General features: G+C 45.7%; 1 protein-coding gene across 1 annotated transcript in view; it reads left to right on the top strand.

The window, feature by feature from the left end:
* The window catches only part of SLIT3 (slit guidance ligand 3), a 946,021-nt gene that overhangs the window by 889,728 nt on the left and 41,441 nt on the right, over nucleotides 1-14,852 (top strand). The window contains exon 30 of the mRNA XM_090064655.1: nucleotides 936-1,073. Within this exon, the coding sequence (XP_089920781.1) occupies nucleotides 936-1,073 (138 nt within the window). The remainder of the gene's footprint in view (nucleotides 1-935; nucleotides 1,074-14,852) is intronic.

The following is a 14,852-nucleotide window of genomic DNA, read 5'->3' as shown; positions in this document are numbered from 1 at the left end:
AATGCTGACACAACCTTAATGCTGCAAACTTAACATCTACAATAAAAAAACAGCCGATGTGTGCAGTTCTTGGTGCAGCCTGTGTCATTTCTTCCTAAGATTAAGTTGCCACCTAATGGCAGGAAAGTAGTATTGCACCATATGTCAACAGGAGACAGGATCCAAAATGTCCAGCTGCTCCTGCTCCAATAAAGTATCTGTAACTAAAAGGATAATGGGTGGTGAATTAAAATTTGGTAGTTACCTCGTTTAGATTTTCTTTTGCCTTTCCCAGTTGTTTCCAGGGCTGGGTTCTGTGGCTTGTTTGTACTTTCTCTTCAGGAAAACAAAGCTTATTGTGTCCTTTGAAACTGCCATGAATGAAGCAGAAACCAAAGATAGTATGCAGGAGTCAATATCTTATTTTCCCTTTCTTGCATAGGATGCCTCTGTGTTAGGTCTGGCCTCCCCTAGACCACCTAACAAGATTTCCTAGGGTGGCATGAAAACATGAGACTGCTCTATGTCAACCTGTGTGTCCTGTCATGGCCCTAGGGCTACAGGGCAGATGCTATTAAAATGGAAACTAGGCTCCTTCTAAATTTTGAGTCATCAACACTTTCAAAATCTTAGCTGAGGAAGCCTAGTTCTTTCTCACATTACATGAAGTCTAGGACCTCATTATACAGCTTCCTTCCTAGCAGCTCTGGAAGAGAAACAGGATAAGTTATTGCACTTTCTTCGAGAGCCACCAATTTATAACACAAGCAGTAAGAGGATCCAACATAGTTCTGAAAGCTTAGTTCTTGTGTTTGTCTGTTTTTAGATTTTTATCTCTAATGCTCTTAAAGCCTGAACCATACACTGTGATTGAATTGGAGATTGCCCAGTGTGTGTGCATTATCACTGGGATGCTAATGAAACAGCCTGTTGATGATGATCTTCTTGTGTTTCAGATGTGAATGCCTACCAGGGTATAGTGGCAAACACTGTGAAACTGATGATGATGATTGTGTGGGCCATAAATGTCGCCATGGTGCTGTGTGTGTAGATGCAGTCAATGGCTACACCTGTGTCTGTCCCCAGGGATTCAGGTAAGCAGAGTCACGTTCCTCATTCTGCCTGCATGTAGTCAGTGTATATTATCTAGTCTCTTTTATTGTCTTTTGACTCAAAGTTGAATAAACTCTAGCTATTGTATTTATTTGGCTTTTACTGTGTGAACTGATGGCTCGGTGCTCTGAATCTTGCAGATGTGTGGCTAAGACTATAACCAGTATTCTGTCCTTACCTTTAAAATCAAAAGGATCTCAGAGACTGGCCTTTTGTCTGCACTTTCTTTGGATGAGAGCCAGGCATCAGTGAGGGACCAGCAGCAAGTAGAAGAGCTAAAGAGGCTGTAAGCTAAGCCCAATGGGGAAAGGTATCTTGTATTAGTCTGTAATGACACCTATGGCTGGTAAAGACCCAACTTTGCCATCTTTGAAGGGATAGTGCGTTGAGTCCTATCTGTCTGTCAGTACTGTGTGGGGTGTGAAAGGGATAAGGAGAGAGCAGAGAAGCTAAAAAAAATCAGTACCATGATGAGAAGTCAATGTGGGTTGGTGGTTTCCTTCACTCTTGCTCACAATGAGAGCTGTGTTCACACAGTGTATAAAAGAACTAGGCTTCCTATCGCAGCTTGTTCTGACAGGTTGAAAGCCTTAGCTCTCACATGTTACCCAATTTCCCTAGAAAAGGGCTGGAAATGCATTTTAACATACTAGAAATCAGTAAACACCTCAGGGGGAAATTGCGTATATTCCAACTAGGGACTCTATCCTTTACCAAAACAAAGAGGGCTAAACTTGAAGGCTTGTTACGTGGGTACTTCCTGTAGCCTCCACTTAAACAAAAATCTTTATGTTTTACTATACAGTGAATGGCAATTGTAGTGGTACTATTTGTTCTGTAATGGCTCCATTACAAAACTTCACTTTGGAAGGTTTTATAATTAACTTCAAGTAAAATCTTGTCATATAAAATTCTAACCAAAGATAGGTGCTTCCTTTTCTATTTTTTACATACAAGCCTTGATTCTGATCTTGCTTATAACTATGGGGGTCCCCTCAGATGAATTTGCTTCTCATTTATGGGCCCACATATACTTCAGGCATGGCTAATACTATTGATATAGTTCTTCACATACCAGACAAACATTTAGTTCCCTCCCAAAAAACTTGTTATCTACAGACACACTGACTCTGGCAATGTGTGTGTCCAGTGCAGCCCTTAATATTGTGCTTTGTCCCTTCAAAATCAACACGGCAACTCATGTGAGTAAATAGTGCCAAGAAGTGAAGATGTGAGGGATCAGACCCAAAGCTCAAGACAAATGAAAGTCACTAAAGCGGGGGAGTAAGAAAATGAAGCTGTTATTTGGAGTATGTCTACACAGCACAATGCACAATACCTTAGCTAGTGGAGTACTGGAGGTGGTAATCACGAGGTCACTATGCGGCTCTATTCAGGCTAGAATATATGGGCACCTATACACATGCTCCAGGGTGGGGGAGGGGAGTTGTTTTAATTAGAATGGCTCTTGGAAGCCTCTTTAATTAAAATGCCTGCAGCATCTCATGTATTCAGTGTCTTGTGTTTCAAAATGGCAGCTTATCATTGGACAAGCTTTAGTTAAAGCACCCCTGCTGTCGCACTGAAATGCAGGACACTGGAGTGTTCTGATTAGAATGCTCCGGCAGACTCGATTAATCAAGTCTGTTCTGACACATTCTAATCAGAACATGTTGGAGCATGTGTAAAAGTGCCCTGTGAGGCCAAGTGGAGCACTGCATTGGTGTTGGTATATGTAACAAAGCACAGGGTGCTCTGTTACTACCAGGGGCCTGAGTGGCAGCTTTGCAGCCTGCAGCTGCCTGCAATACCAATTAGGCACAGTTGCCTGATTGGGAACAAGGCCCAGCTGTGCTCTATGAGAGGTGAGCCCCGAACTGCAAAGGGGCAGCAGTTTGCTGTGGCAGCCAAAGGAACAACATTCGGCTGAACTGTTGCCCATGGAACATCCTTGGAGATAAGGACTGGGGCTATGGGGAAGGAGGAAGCCCCATGGTCCTGGACATGACTGAAAACTGCACCCTGCAGGGGACAGGTGGCCCGGTGGGACTGTGTGTGGCAAGACAGGCCCCAGAAATGCCAGGCCAGTCACCGCCCTGGTGAAAGGCGAGTATGGGGTGCCTTCTAACCCCAGCCCCACATTCCTGGTGGGTGAGTGTAACAGGGGGAACTTCTTGGAGCCCGTCTGTCATTCGCCCACCTGTTCCTGGGCTAACTGCCCACCTCGCTCGCTTGCCATGCTTTGCTGTTTCTTAATTGATTCTAATTGGGCAGGAGGCTGCCCATTCTTGCCCTGATGCCAGGGGGCGCTATCTGGCTCCGTTCCTCCATACACCACAGCCCAAGCCTCACAGATGACATCCAGGTGACACAATGCTCCTGGCCTACAGGCGGACCAAGCTTAGCTCTCTTTGTCAGGCCTCAGACACACATGTATTCATACTGCCTGCTGCTTACTAGGGCCTCTCACACTCCACCCTCTCTCACAGGGTCTCTTTCATGCATTGACAACTTATACCACCTTGCTCCCTCTCAGAGTGGGCCCCTTCAACCATAGGCTTTATCTAGTGTACACCTTGGGTGGCAGGTGTACCATCTTTTGGGCCTCTCCCACAACCCTCACTGGGATAGTGGCTGGCCAGTTACCTGACCGGGGCCAAACTTGCCCTGGCCACTCCTGGGGCAACTCTACACAGACACACACACACACACACACACACACACACACACACACACACACACACACACACACACACACACACACACACACACACACACAGCTCCCAGCCCTCTGGTTTCCCCCTCACTGGGGCTCTCCATCCACCCCCTCACTCAGGCTCCACATCCACCCCCTTGCTGGGGCCTACCCTTACTGGGGCTTCACATCTTCCACCTCTTCACTAGTGCTATGGGTCTTCCCTCCCTTAGGTGGCCATAGCCATAGCCTGCCCCAACTGTTACCCTTGGTTATGTGGGGATTAGGGATTAATGAGGTGCCCCGACCCGCCTTCCATGGGGTTGTAACTGGTTTGGTATTTTTCTGGAGGCTCCCGCACCACTGGGAGCCCCACCAGGCCACCCACTCCCAGCAGGGTACTTTTTTTGGTCATGCCCAGGACCAAGAGCTTCCTGCTCCTACGTGTAGATGTTCTCTTGCAGCAGGTCAGCCAGGCGATGTTTCCTGCCTGGCTGCCAGCAGTAAACTGCTCTGTTTATATAGGTGGTCATAGTCCCAAAATGGCCACCATAATCAAGCACCTGCTGGCTGATTGACCCGGCCCTTAACGTGGCAGGCACCAACAGTGCCATGCCACAGGTGAGAGAGAGCAGGGTGAGGCCAGACTCACTGAGAGTACTGAGGCAGGGCCCAAGTCAGTGGAGGGACCTGTGGCAGTGCCTTTAGGCCTAAGGCTGCATATAGAAGCTAGCATAAAGCTCCAGCAGGGTGGGGCCCTGAGCCTTGGGGAGCTATTAAGGAAGCTCCCAGGGTCAGGGATAAGGAGTATCCCAGGGAGGGCTTGGGGACAGGGCTCAGAGCCCTGATCCCAGAGAAGGGGTTGGAGCCCTGAGAGTGTGTATGGGCTTGGAGCCCTGTGTGTGTGCGTGTGTGCATGTGTGTGTGTGTGTGTGTGTGTAAAGAGAGAACCCAGTAATAGCTAGCTGGAGGAAACATCTGGGTGGCATGGGATATGATAAGCAGAGGTTGAAGTTGTATACATAGGCCCTTGTCATCAGGGCAGATAAATGGGCAGCCTCCCACCTAATTAACATCAGATAATTAGTAACATCAAGGCATGGCAGGTGAGGAGGCTGGCAGCTGGCCCTAAGATGAGTGGGTGGGCCTATGTTTAGACTGGCCGTGGGATGCCCACATGTTACAGTATAGTGTTCCCAGTACTCAAGTTAGCTAGTATGAGTATCTCTACACAGTCCTGGATAATTAGTGCTTCTGCTTTAAGGACAGCTCAGAGTAATTTTATTATGTTGATATGGTTATATACCTAGAGACAAAACAATCTCATCCTTTCTCTCACTCACTCACTCACTCACTCACACACAGAGCAAATAAACTGTTTGTGTTATGGTGGGATTGGAAATATAGAAGTTTTCACTTGTTAAATTAGAATTTGTCCTGTTTCTGTAACATTTTCCATACGTATGTGAGACTGTTTTCAGGACACTGTTGTTCAGATTTTTATAATTTTTAATGCTCTTGTTGCCAAATAAGCTCTTTATGAAATTTCACAAAATTGCAGTATTCCTGAGGAATAACAGGAATTGCAACAAAGCTGAGAGTTTGCTGAAATGATTCTTGTTACACCAAACTATAATGAGATCTCATGAGATTCTAGCTCCATGTCCTGGATGCACACCATGAATTAATCATTCTCTGTCAGATTGCTAAATGGGTTGTCAGGTCAAATGATAGCCTGCCTTTTCAGTTGAGATGTTTGATAGCTAAATAGCTAGCTAGCTAGCTAGATAAATAGATAGATTCTCTGTGTGTGTATATATATATGTGTGTGATTATAAAATACACATACATACAGACACATCATATCTGGTCCCAAGAAGGTAGGATTCTGAATGTTTTATGATGTTAGATCTGTGCTGTTGGTGAACAAAGCTCAGCACAAGTTAGCCTGTAAATTTCAAGTCTCCATTCCTGACAGCTGCCAATATATTAGACTTCTGGAAATCTCCTGTCTGTCAAAGATAAGAGTGCTTCTCACAACGGATTCACTAATCATTGCTTGAGGTTAGGGTCTGGCTCCCTTCCAGCTGAATGTTTTCTGTATGTGAAACAAACAAGTACAGAGAGAGAAAAGTATGAGTATTTAGAAACCCTTTTCTGTGCACTGTACATATGATGGTTTTTCATTCTATTTTACCCTTTAACATTTTTTTCCTCAGCAAGTATTTTTATTGCAAAGCAGTTAGTCTTGCAGGCATTGACATATACCATGATGTAAGTGCACCCTTTCAAAAGATGAAATCCTACAAAAATAAAAGAAACACATAAGTTTCTTTCTTGAACTTTTTCCAACTTTGTTTCATTCCCTGTTTCAGTCCCCTGTTGGCCACATTAATATTGAAGCTGGCTGCCCAGAAAGGGTAACAAATAGATAATTCCTTGGTAACATTTTAGTAACAAAATGGCATAGGTAAGTTTTAGAGTAGTCAGTAATTTGGATTGCCAAACAATGTTCCTTTGGTTTCAAACCTTTTTATCCCAGCTGTCAAGCAGTAATAATATTCAGAGGCCCATCTAGAGATTTCATATACCCTGCTTTTTAAAGGCACGTTCACCACTTGGTAACTAATGTTTAGTGACATGTATTTAGTAAGGACATACTAAGTATATGAGATAAAATATTCAGTAGAGATGGCTAAAAATTCTCTGACAGAACAGTATTCCCTTGGAAAATTGGAGATTAATTAAAATGAAAATGGACTACTTCATTTTTTTTACTAAGACGCAGTGCAACTCAGGGTTCTTTCAGACATATATACACCTGGCTTCCTGACAGGAAGCCTCAGCAGCCCTTCTGGCAATGCTAGGGATCCCAGGTGCCCAGCTTTATAGCATCCAAAAGCCAGAAAGCCCCAGTTTCCAAGGTCCCCCACAGCTCACCTAACAGTTTGTTGTAGAGTGGGGCTCTGCAGGATCCAAAGTCTTCTGCAGTCCCCTGTGCCAACTGATCTGAGACAGAACCCCAGGCTTTCTACATGAACCCATATAGGAAGCCTGAGGTCCTGGCCCAGATCAGTCAGCATGGAAAATATTTCAATCTGTGGTATTCACTCCAAATCAGAACAAGTCATCCAATTCCAGAAATGGAATTGCCTTTCTGCACACTGCTCTAACACTGGCATATATGGAATACTTCCAGCCAAAGGGAGAAAGGAAATGGTACAGAAAGCTTAAGGAAATTCCTACAAGTAACACTGGGCACAATCTACTTATGTATTTGATCTGGTGGTATCAGTTTACTCATGAGTAAACTATTCACAAATAAATGCTCCCACGTAGGAGCCTACACACGCAGGGAACCGAGAGCAGATTTGCTGCTAATGGATTTCCTGGGGCCCCTTTAGGCTCCCCCATGGTGCTAGCCCAGGGGTTGGCAGGGAGCAGTGGGCTAGGAGACAGCTGTCTCCTGTCTGGTGCTGAGACATTACACCCTGCCACTGGAGGCTGCCTGCTGCTGGGTCGGGGACAATGTCTCCTTGCCCCAGCAGCAAGGAGCTCCTAGTCCTGGCTCCCTGATCAGGCGCAGGGGACTTGGAAAAAGCTGCAGGGGAAGAGCAGGCCCCAGCCCCCTGCATCAATGTGCTGGTGGGGCAGCTAGCAGCTAGCTCACTGCTAGTTGCCGCACCAGCATATAGAGGCCTGGGGCTGGGACCTAGCCCATCCCTTCAGCTCTTTCCAAGCCCTATGCCTTGATCATCCAATCGGAACACGGGGCTAGGACTTGCCCCTGATCAGGACAGTTCCCAGCCTCCACTGGGGAGCCTGTTTCCTGCCTAGTTCTGCAAGTGCAGAGCTGGGGAACAAGATGGGGAATTTGTCCCGCACTCAGTTCCATGAGCATTAAACCAGGTTAGGAACAGGCTAGGGAGTTTCTTCCCTGCTCAGCTCCACAAGCACAGAGCTAGGTGGGGTACAAGCTGGGGAACTTGTTCACTGCCCAGCTCTGCAAGAGTGGACCTGGGTGGGGAACAGGCTCCCCAGCCTCCAACAGCAGGGAGCCCCCAGCACCAGCTCCACACCACAGGGCTGGTGCTGGGTGACCCTTCTCTCTCAGCCCAAGCTCCATGGTCACAGGGCTCAGGCAAAGAGATCCTTATCTCCCAGCACCAACCCTGTGACCACAGGGCCAGTGCTGGAAGACTCTTATCTCCTAGCTCCCCAACCATGATGGCAGAGCCGGCAGCTTGGAGCTCCCTGCTGCCAGTCCTCACCTGGGCTCTGGTGGTGGAGCCTGCAGCAGCCAGCTCCTGAGGACAGGGAGCAATCTCCCATCCCCTGGTGGATGGCTGACTAGGAGCAGATTTGCTCCTGGTCGGTTGTTTACATGAATCCTAATGTGTCATTACTAATCAAAAGCAAATTTTCTACTTGCATTTACAGGTAGCAAATTTACTCGCGATTAGTGAGGTTTACTGTGTAGTAAGCATGTGCATGTGTAGAGACACACACTGACTTCACAATAAACTACACTACTGCACAGTTAAGCGTCTCATGTAGATGTGCCCACTGTGGGTAAGTGATGGAGTGAGGATTAGGTCCCAGATCTGCTTAATTTATTGCCTAGATAACACCAGTCCTCTAAGCTTTGATTATGAAATTCTATCTGATTTCTATCTGATTCTGTTAAGAATAAAATATGTGAATTAGGCTTCCTCTGCATGTTACGCTTAAGGCATGATTAAATAGTTAATCACACTGTTGTGGGATATCAGCTTTCTCAAACACAGTCTTTGTTTGTTCTGGGCAATTTTGCCATGCAGAACACAGCAAACCCCATAAATAACAGCACATAACAACAAGACAAAACAATGAAGAGTCAATTCAAACCCTGGAGTCTCTTCCCACACCCCAAGAGAGTGCCCTAGTTGGTGTTGCAGCTGCTAGCTTGGTAACTCTCTCTCATTCTCTGAGCTTTAACTTCTTCCTCTGGCCAGCCAGTTATCTCCAGCAACTGGCCTAGTCCTCATAGTCAGCTGTCAGGGCACTGGGATGTGCCTGCTCCTTTAAGAGGACTAAGAGGCTGCCTGCAGATGTGTTGCGGGGGAAGCTAATGAGGGACTCCTGACCAGAAGAGGGCTCAGACTTGAAGTATATAACCCCAGAACCTGCATGGTTCAAATAGTCTCTTCTCCAGCACAAGGTGAGGAGCTCCTGGCTGCAGGGCTCCTAAAGGGGCCTGGACAGAGCTAAACAGCTCTTCAGACCTGAGAACAGAGGCAAGTTCCCTGAGCAGAGAAAGACTGACTTGTAGGACAATGGCTTTTGTTTTATATTAGCCCAGGGAAGGGCTTAGCTGGGACCAGAGGGTCTAGGAGTCAAGGAGGTCAAGTGTATAGGTTTGGGTATAGCCCAGGCTGGAATGTATACTCACTGGAAGATAAGGAAGGCTTGCTCTCTTAAAGGGGCAGAGGGGTGCTTCTGTTATATGTGTGTTTTTGTTGCATCCCAGGGGCTTACGACCTATGTTACTAATTAGTTTGATGATTTGGGATGGGATTATAAGGGGTGGTTACAGATCTCCCATTAGTATCCAAAAGGGGACACAATCACCTTGAGCCCTGTCAGAGGCAAGTTTAAGGCTTCAGCTTCTGTTGAGCCCAGAGACGGGCATAGTGCAAGGCTGCAGAGCCACACAAAGGCCAGGGGCCTGACACCCAAGCGAGGCGCAGCCACACAGAGGCCAAGAGCTCTTCACCTGAGAGGAGCACAATCATGAGATATTGTTGAGCCCAGAGTAGGCACAGGGCTGCATTAGGACCACAGGGCCACATGGGCGAAGGGCCTGGTGCCGGGGGGCACAGCCACACAGGGGCCTGGGCCCAGCAGACATGATCAAAAGGACCATTGACCAAAAGGACAAACGTGAGCTAGAGGCTCATAGCCAGGTCCGACGTAGTGGGGCTAGGCTAAAACACCTAGCAAGATAAATGGGGCAGAGGCCAAGGCCCCAACAGAAGGAACAACTTCATTGTAACAACTATGAGATATGGGGCATGGTGTAGGGGAGGATTTGGAGCTCACAATTAGCTCATAAGATTTGAGGTGCCCTGTGCAGCACAGTTTCAGAGTGCAGCCCAGCGAAAGGCCTGAGGACCAGTGAGGATTAGTGGGGGATTAGCAGGACCGGAGCCATGAAAAGGCCTATGGGCAGCTTCCCTATTTATTATTTTATCATCAAGGCATAGCAGGCAAGACAAGAAGGCACCCTCAGGGTGGAGCTGACGCAGGGACCCTGGAACCCTGACTTGTGACAGCAGCCATCACCTGCTTACCACCTACAGCTAGGCTGAAATCTCTGCCTGCTGCATTCCAAAACCTGGAGCCTGCTACACACACCTTAAGTTGTGACCCAGCTACATGTTCAACCATCTAATGACATGATAAAACAAGTAATGAGCTACAAAGTTATTCCCCAAGAATGTATAGTAACATTGTAGTTTGCTATAATCATGCCATTAGTTGAACATGTGGCCAGGTACTGCCCTGTGGCTGGGAGCCCCACCAACTAAGGGGCTCCCAGCCACAGGGGTGCATCATCCACTGCCAACCCCACAGCTGACAAGGCTTCCAGTGGTGGCAGTGTTCCTGGTGCTGCCCTCAGCATGAGCCTCATCAGCTGTGGAGTTTGCAGTGGAGCAGCATTGGCAGCTGCAGGGCTTGCAGCAGGGGCAGCAGGGAAAATGCTGCCATCACTGTGAACCTTGCAAGGTGCAGGGCTTACAGCAGAGGCACTGCGGGGAATGTTGGCCCCACTGAAAGCCCTGCACCTCACACAGCTTGGAGCAATGGCAGCATTCTCCCTGCTGCCCCAGCCATGAGCCCTGCGGCTGATGAGGTTCACAACAGGGGCAGCTTTCCTGGTGCTGTCTCTGCTGTGTTGTCTCTGCTGTGCCTCCATGTTGGCTGTGGGGCTTGCAGCAGCAGGTGCTGGTGTAGGGGAAGCCTGGGATTGTAATCCCAGGCTACCCCTACACTGGCAATACAGTGCAATGGGCTCTAATGCACAATCCATGCATGTGTGGCATAGCAGGAGGCTTGATTGTGTGGATCACACATTAGCTCTCATTGTACATTTACCTGCATATGTATAGAGGCCCATAGGTGTCTTTTATCAATAGGCCTCTGAGATTTTTCATATAGATGTTATAGATTTCTTTGAGTTGTAGATGCAAAATGACCTGAAGTAAATGTGGTGGTTTTAGTCCACATCCTACCAGTTTCTGTATTACGGTGATCCCTAACTGGTTCTCATCCCAGCAGTCTCACATGAAGCCTGAGGCCCTGGACGTCTCAGAAATGGTCTGTTCTTGCTGTCCATACAGACCAGTTCTTGGTCTTGTTCAAAATAGGATTAAAATTCTGCTAACAAAAATGATATGCTCATTATTCCTCTCATAACTCTGGCCTTTTATACTTTTCAAAAACACTGTTCTGATGGGAATTCTGATTTTTTTGTTAAGATTGTAAACGCAAACCTGGTGAGGAACAGAGTTCAGATCTGTGATGTGCAGGCATGTAGAATCAACTTCTGTGCATTTACAAGATGTGCAGTGATACGTGCCTCAGGCATTAGACTACTAAGAGGAGAAAATAACTTTGCAAGTACTTGAGATGTAAGTACATATTGATGAGCAGAAGAGAACATTTGTGATGGCCTCAGGAATATAACTAGGAGGTATGAGATGAAACCAAGCAAAGACATGTTTGGCTAACTCTCAGGAAATGTTTCCAAACAGAATTGCCAGAACAACTTCTGAAGAATTTCATAGCTATGCTGTTCTAATAAATGCATGGCCACCTAGCAGTTTTTCTCTATCAAGGACACTTGAAGCAGCACAGTAACAGCAAGGTTAAAACCCTTTTTCTCCTGCTCAGGGAGCATACACTAGCTGGTACCAAGATAAGCCTCAGATGCAAAATTAAGTACCATTGATTCCATTTAATGGAGAACTGTAGTACACATACACACCAATCATTTAATTCCAGGATTAGCTATTCTTTGCTAATTTGTTATTGTTCTACATGCAGCACTTCAAGCAAGCTGCTTCAAATACTTGACATACTTTTCTCCCTGAAATATTTTCTGTGTGTTTTCTGTCCAAGCTATAATTTGTTTACCCCCTATGTGAACTCTGTTTCTACAATTTGTGAACCCCTATTGGGTAAAACCTGACTTGTCAAACCTTCCCTTTAGCAATCTACCTAACAACAGTGTTGTTCTGATAAATGTTGCTCTAGAGGGGAAGCATATATTAAGACTGTTGAGCTCCATATAAAACATGCTATTTTATTTCTCCATTGTGTGATGTTTCAGGGCTCCCCATTGTGATATTTTGCTGCAGGAAACTCAATAGTGATTATTTAAATAAAAAAGGATTATACAATCTTGTTGAATCCAACCCTGTGGGCCCAGGCAGTTCACACAAGCAAAGCCAGACCCTGGCTTCTGATTGTTGGGTGTACAAAAAGCTCCTGATAAACCCTTGTGGGTAATGTAACTTTTAGATGCTAGTAGTTGAACAGCTATGTCTCATGGAACTAGCCAGTGAATGGAATGGCATTGCAGGGGGTAAAATTCACAGGATTTCATGTCAAGATGTTGTCATTAGAGCTCTTTAGAAATCGTTTAGACTAATACCAACCAGAGGCAAATCCACTTCCTACAGCCCCTGTACTTTGTTAGTGAAGGCCTCTGTCATGTAGGTGATATTTTTGTAAATGAACATGAAAATGTTTCTATAACAACAACTTTAGTTGGTCTTTGCAGACAAAACACAAATGACTAACAGTAAACCAGATATGGATTAAGGGCTAGGATACTAGTGTCACTTTCTGCCATTTATGTGTGGGAGAGTATAAGGTATTTAAAGAGCTGGTTGCAGCTGACATCGGGTTATCAGAGATTGCTTCCTGCTGACTCAACCATGCCTAGAGTTGGAGGGCTTGAACACATGATGAGTTCACATTAGTATAAGCCAGGAGCAGGCAGGTGCCATAAACCTGTACATATGTGTAATTCACTTGAATTCTAGTGTAGAATCAATCTAGGAAAATAAGGGGTTTCATTTTGCTGACATAAGGTACGCTGGTGCTGGGAGCCATGTGTCCACAGCTATTCCAGAGTAGCTGTTTGCTGTGGAAAACTCAGGTTTATTATCTGCTCTCCACCTTCCATCCCCCAGTGATGAGGCTCTGTAATTGTGGTGTGAGCAGCTAGCTTCATGTATGTCTGCTTTTATATCATTTGTCAGTGTATGACCCAATAAAAATTATACAAGTGTAAATATGCCATGTGTTTGGGCCCTTATTTCTGCCTTACCTCACAGAACAAGTCACCAGTCAAATACAAAGATCTCAATTTGTGACAGAAATCACATGATAATGTAACCAGTCCTTGGATAGAAAACTGCCATAATTGGACAAGTGCACTCTAGTGTCTAGCTAGCAGCTACAGAGGCTGGGATTAAATTCTGCTTTAATGAATGCTTCAGTTTTCATTAGCTATATAGCTGCATCTGACAAGAATGCTAGTAATCAGTCAAGTCTTTGTATCTAGGGGTATTAGCTACTCTAATAACTAACAAAAATTGGCTGCCAGTGTATCTAAGTTAACTTCCAGTAAAACTGTTACAACTTTGTTCCCTTTGTTTTTTGGGAAAGTGCCCTCCCCCCCCCCCATGATTTTATTGTTGAAAATTATGTGACTGCCCAGTGAAGTAAGGGAAGAGGGTTGTGAGGACTTAAAGAGATCACTGGGGAAACTCTGCTGCTCCAGTGATGAACAAGAGTTCCTTCCCATATCTGTCTAAACTGTATTTGAACTTTTTTTAGCTCATCAGGAATGGTTGTGAAAACAATTTTACCTTTGACATCTACCAAACTGAATCAGGCACCAGGCAGTGATGGTGATAAAACTGTTTCCTCAAAGATAGTACCCCAGGAAGTAATAGCTGGACTTTCTCATTACAACTGATGACAGCTGAACCCTCCTCTGTATTATCCATATACTCAGTGTATTCCTCAGTAGCAGAATGTGATAAAGCAGTGTAGTGATTGCTTAGTGATGCAGGTTCCTAGATTATGGTTGTGAGATATATTTGTTTAACTGGGAAAAATAGTAAGTTGGCCAGTTTCTCAGCAAAATCATTTTCTTCTGGTGGAGGAGGTTTTCTGTAAACTGTGGGGGAGCATTCCTCTGGGAGCCCCATGTTACACTATTAGCAGCATATGATTGTGACCACTGCAGTGCACAACACATCAGCTCAGAGAAATGGGAAAGCAATAGATTCCTAATTACAGTTACTCTCCTCTACTTTGCTTCATGGAAGTACTCGCTGTGAGACAACACTGCTGTAGAAATATGGAATCTGGCTGTGTAACACTGCTGAGTTTCTGTGGTGAATGAAGGAAGTATTTGGTAATACAATAAGAAAAGTGTTGAAATGCAGTTTGGCCTGAGAAGCAGAGTTTGATGCTGGCTGTGAAGGAAAGAAGAATGTTTATTTACATTAGTACATTTTGATTTTACGTAATGCTAAGCTTTGGAACAGAGCAATTCCCAGGGGTGACAGACATAAAGTAGGCAGAGGTGAACTGAGCACTACAGCCCAGGCCTGTGAAACAAAATTTTGCTGCCCTTTCCCTGCCTGGCACTCCACAATTTGGTGTAACAGATTTCTGCTTGCCAGGGCCAGATCCCTATAGGCAGAGCCAGCCTGTGGATCTGGGGAAGAGTTAATGAGCAAATTCTGTGGATGCTTCTCATACTTTATAAATTCAGCATATATAAAAAGTGTGCATCTGTATGGTGCACCGACCAGATACCTCATGCAGAAAGTCTGAGCCCAGCTGCTTCCTTCCTGTAGCACTGGCTATTGCCCTGTGCCTTCAGGTACACTTTCCCAAGAAAAAAGGTGGGAGAAGGGAAGCCAAGAACTTCTTTGCATCTGTAATTCCTCCAAATCAGGAAAACTCTGAGGCCTGATATGAAAGCAGAAACACTGTA

The sequence above is a fragment of the Crocodylus siamensis genome, chromosome 10, assembly GCF_052110815.1.
Source record: "Crocodylus siamensis isolate JL-2025a chromosome 10, ASM5211081v1, whole genome shotgun sequence".
NCBI classification, from domain to species: Eukaryota; Metazoa; Chordata; order Crocodylia; family Crocodylidae; genus Crocodylus; species Crocodylus siamensis.
The sequence above is the reverse complement of the archived record's forward strand: the minus strand, read 5'-3'. Positions and strand labels throughout refer to the sequence as shown.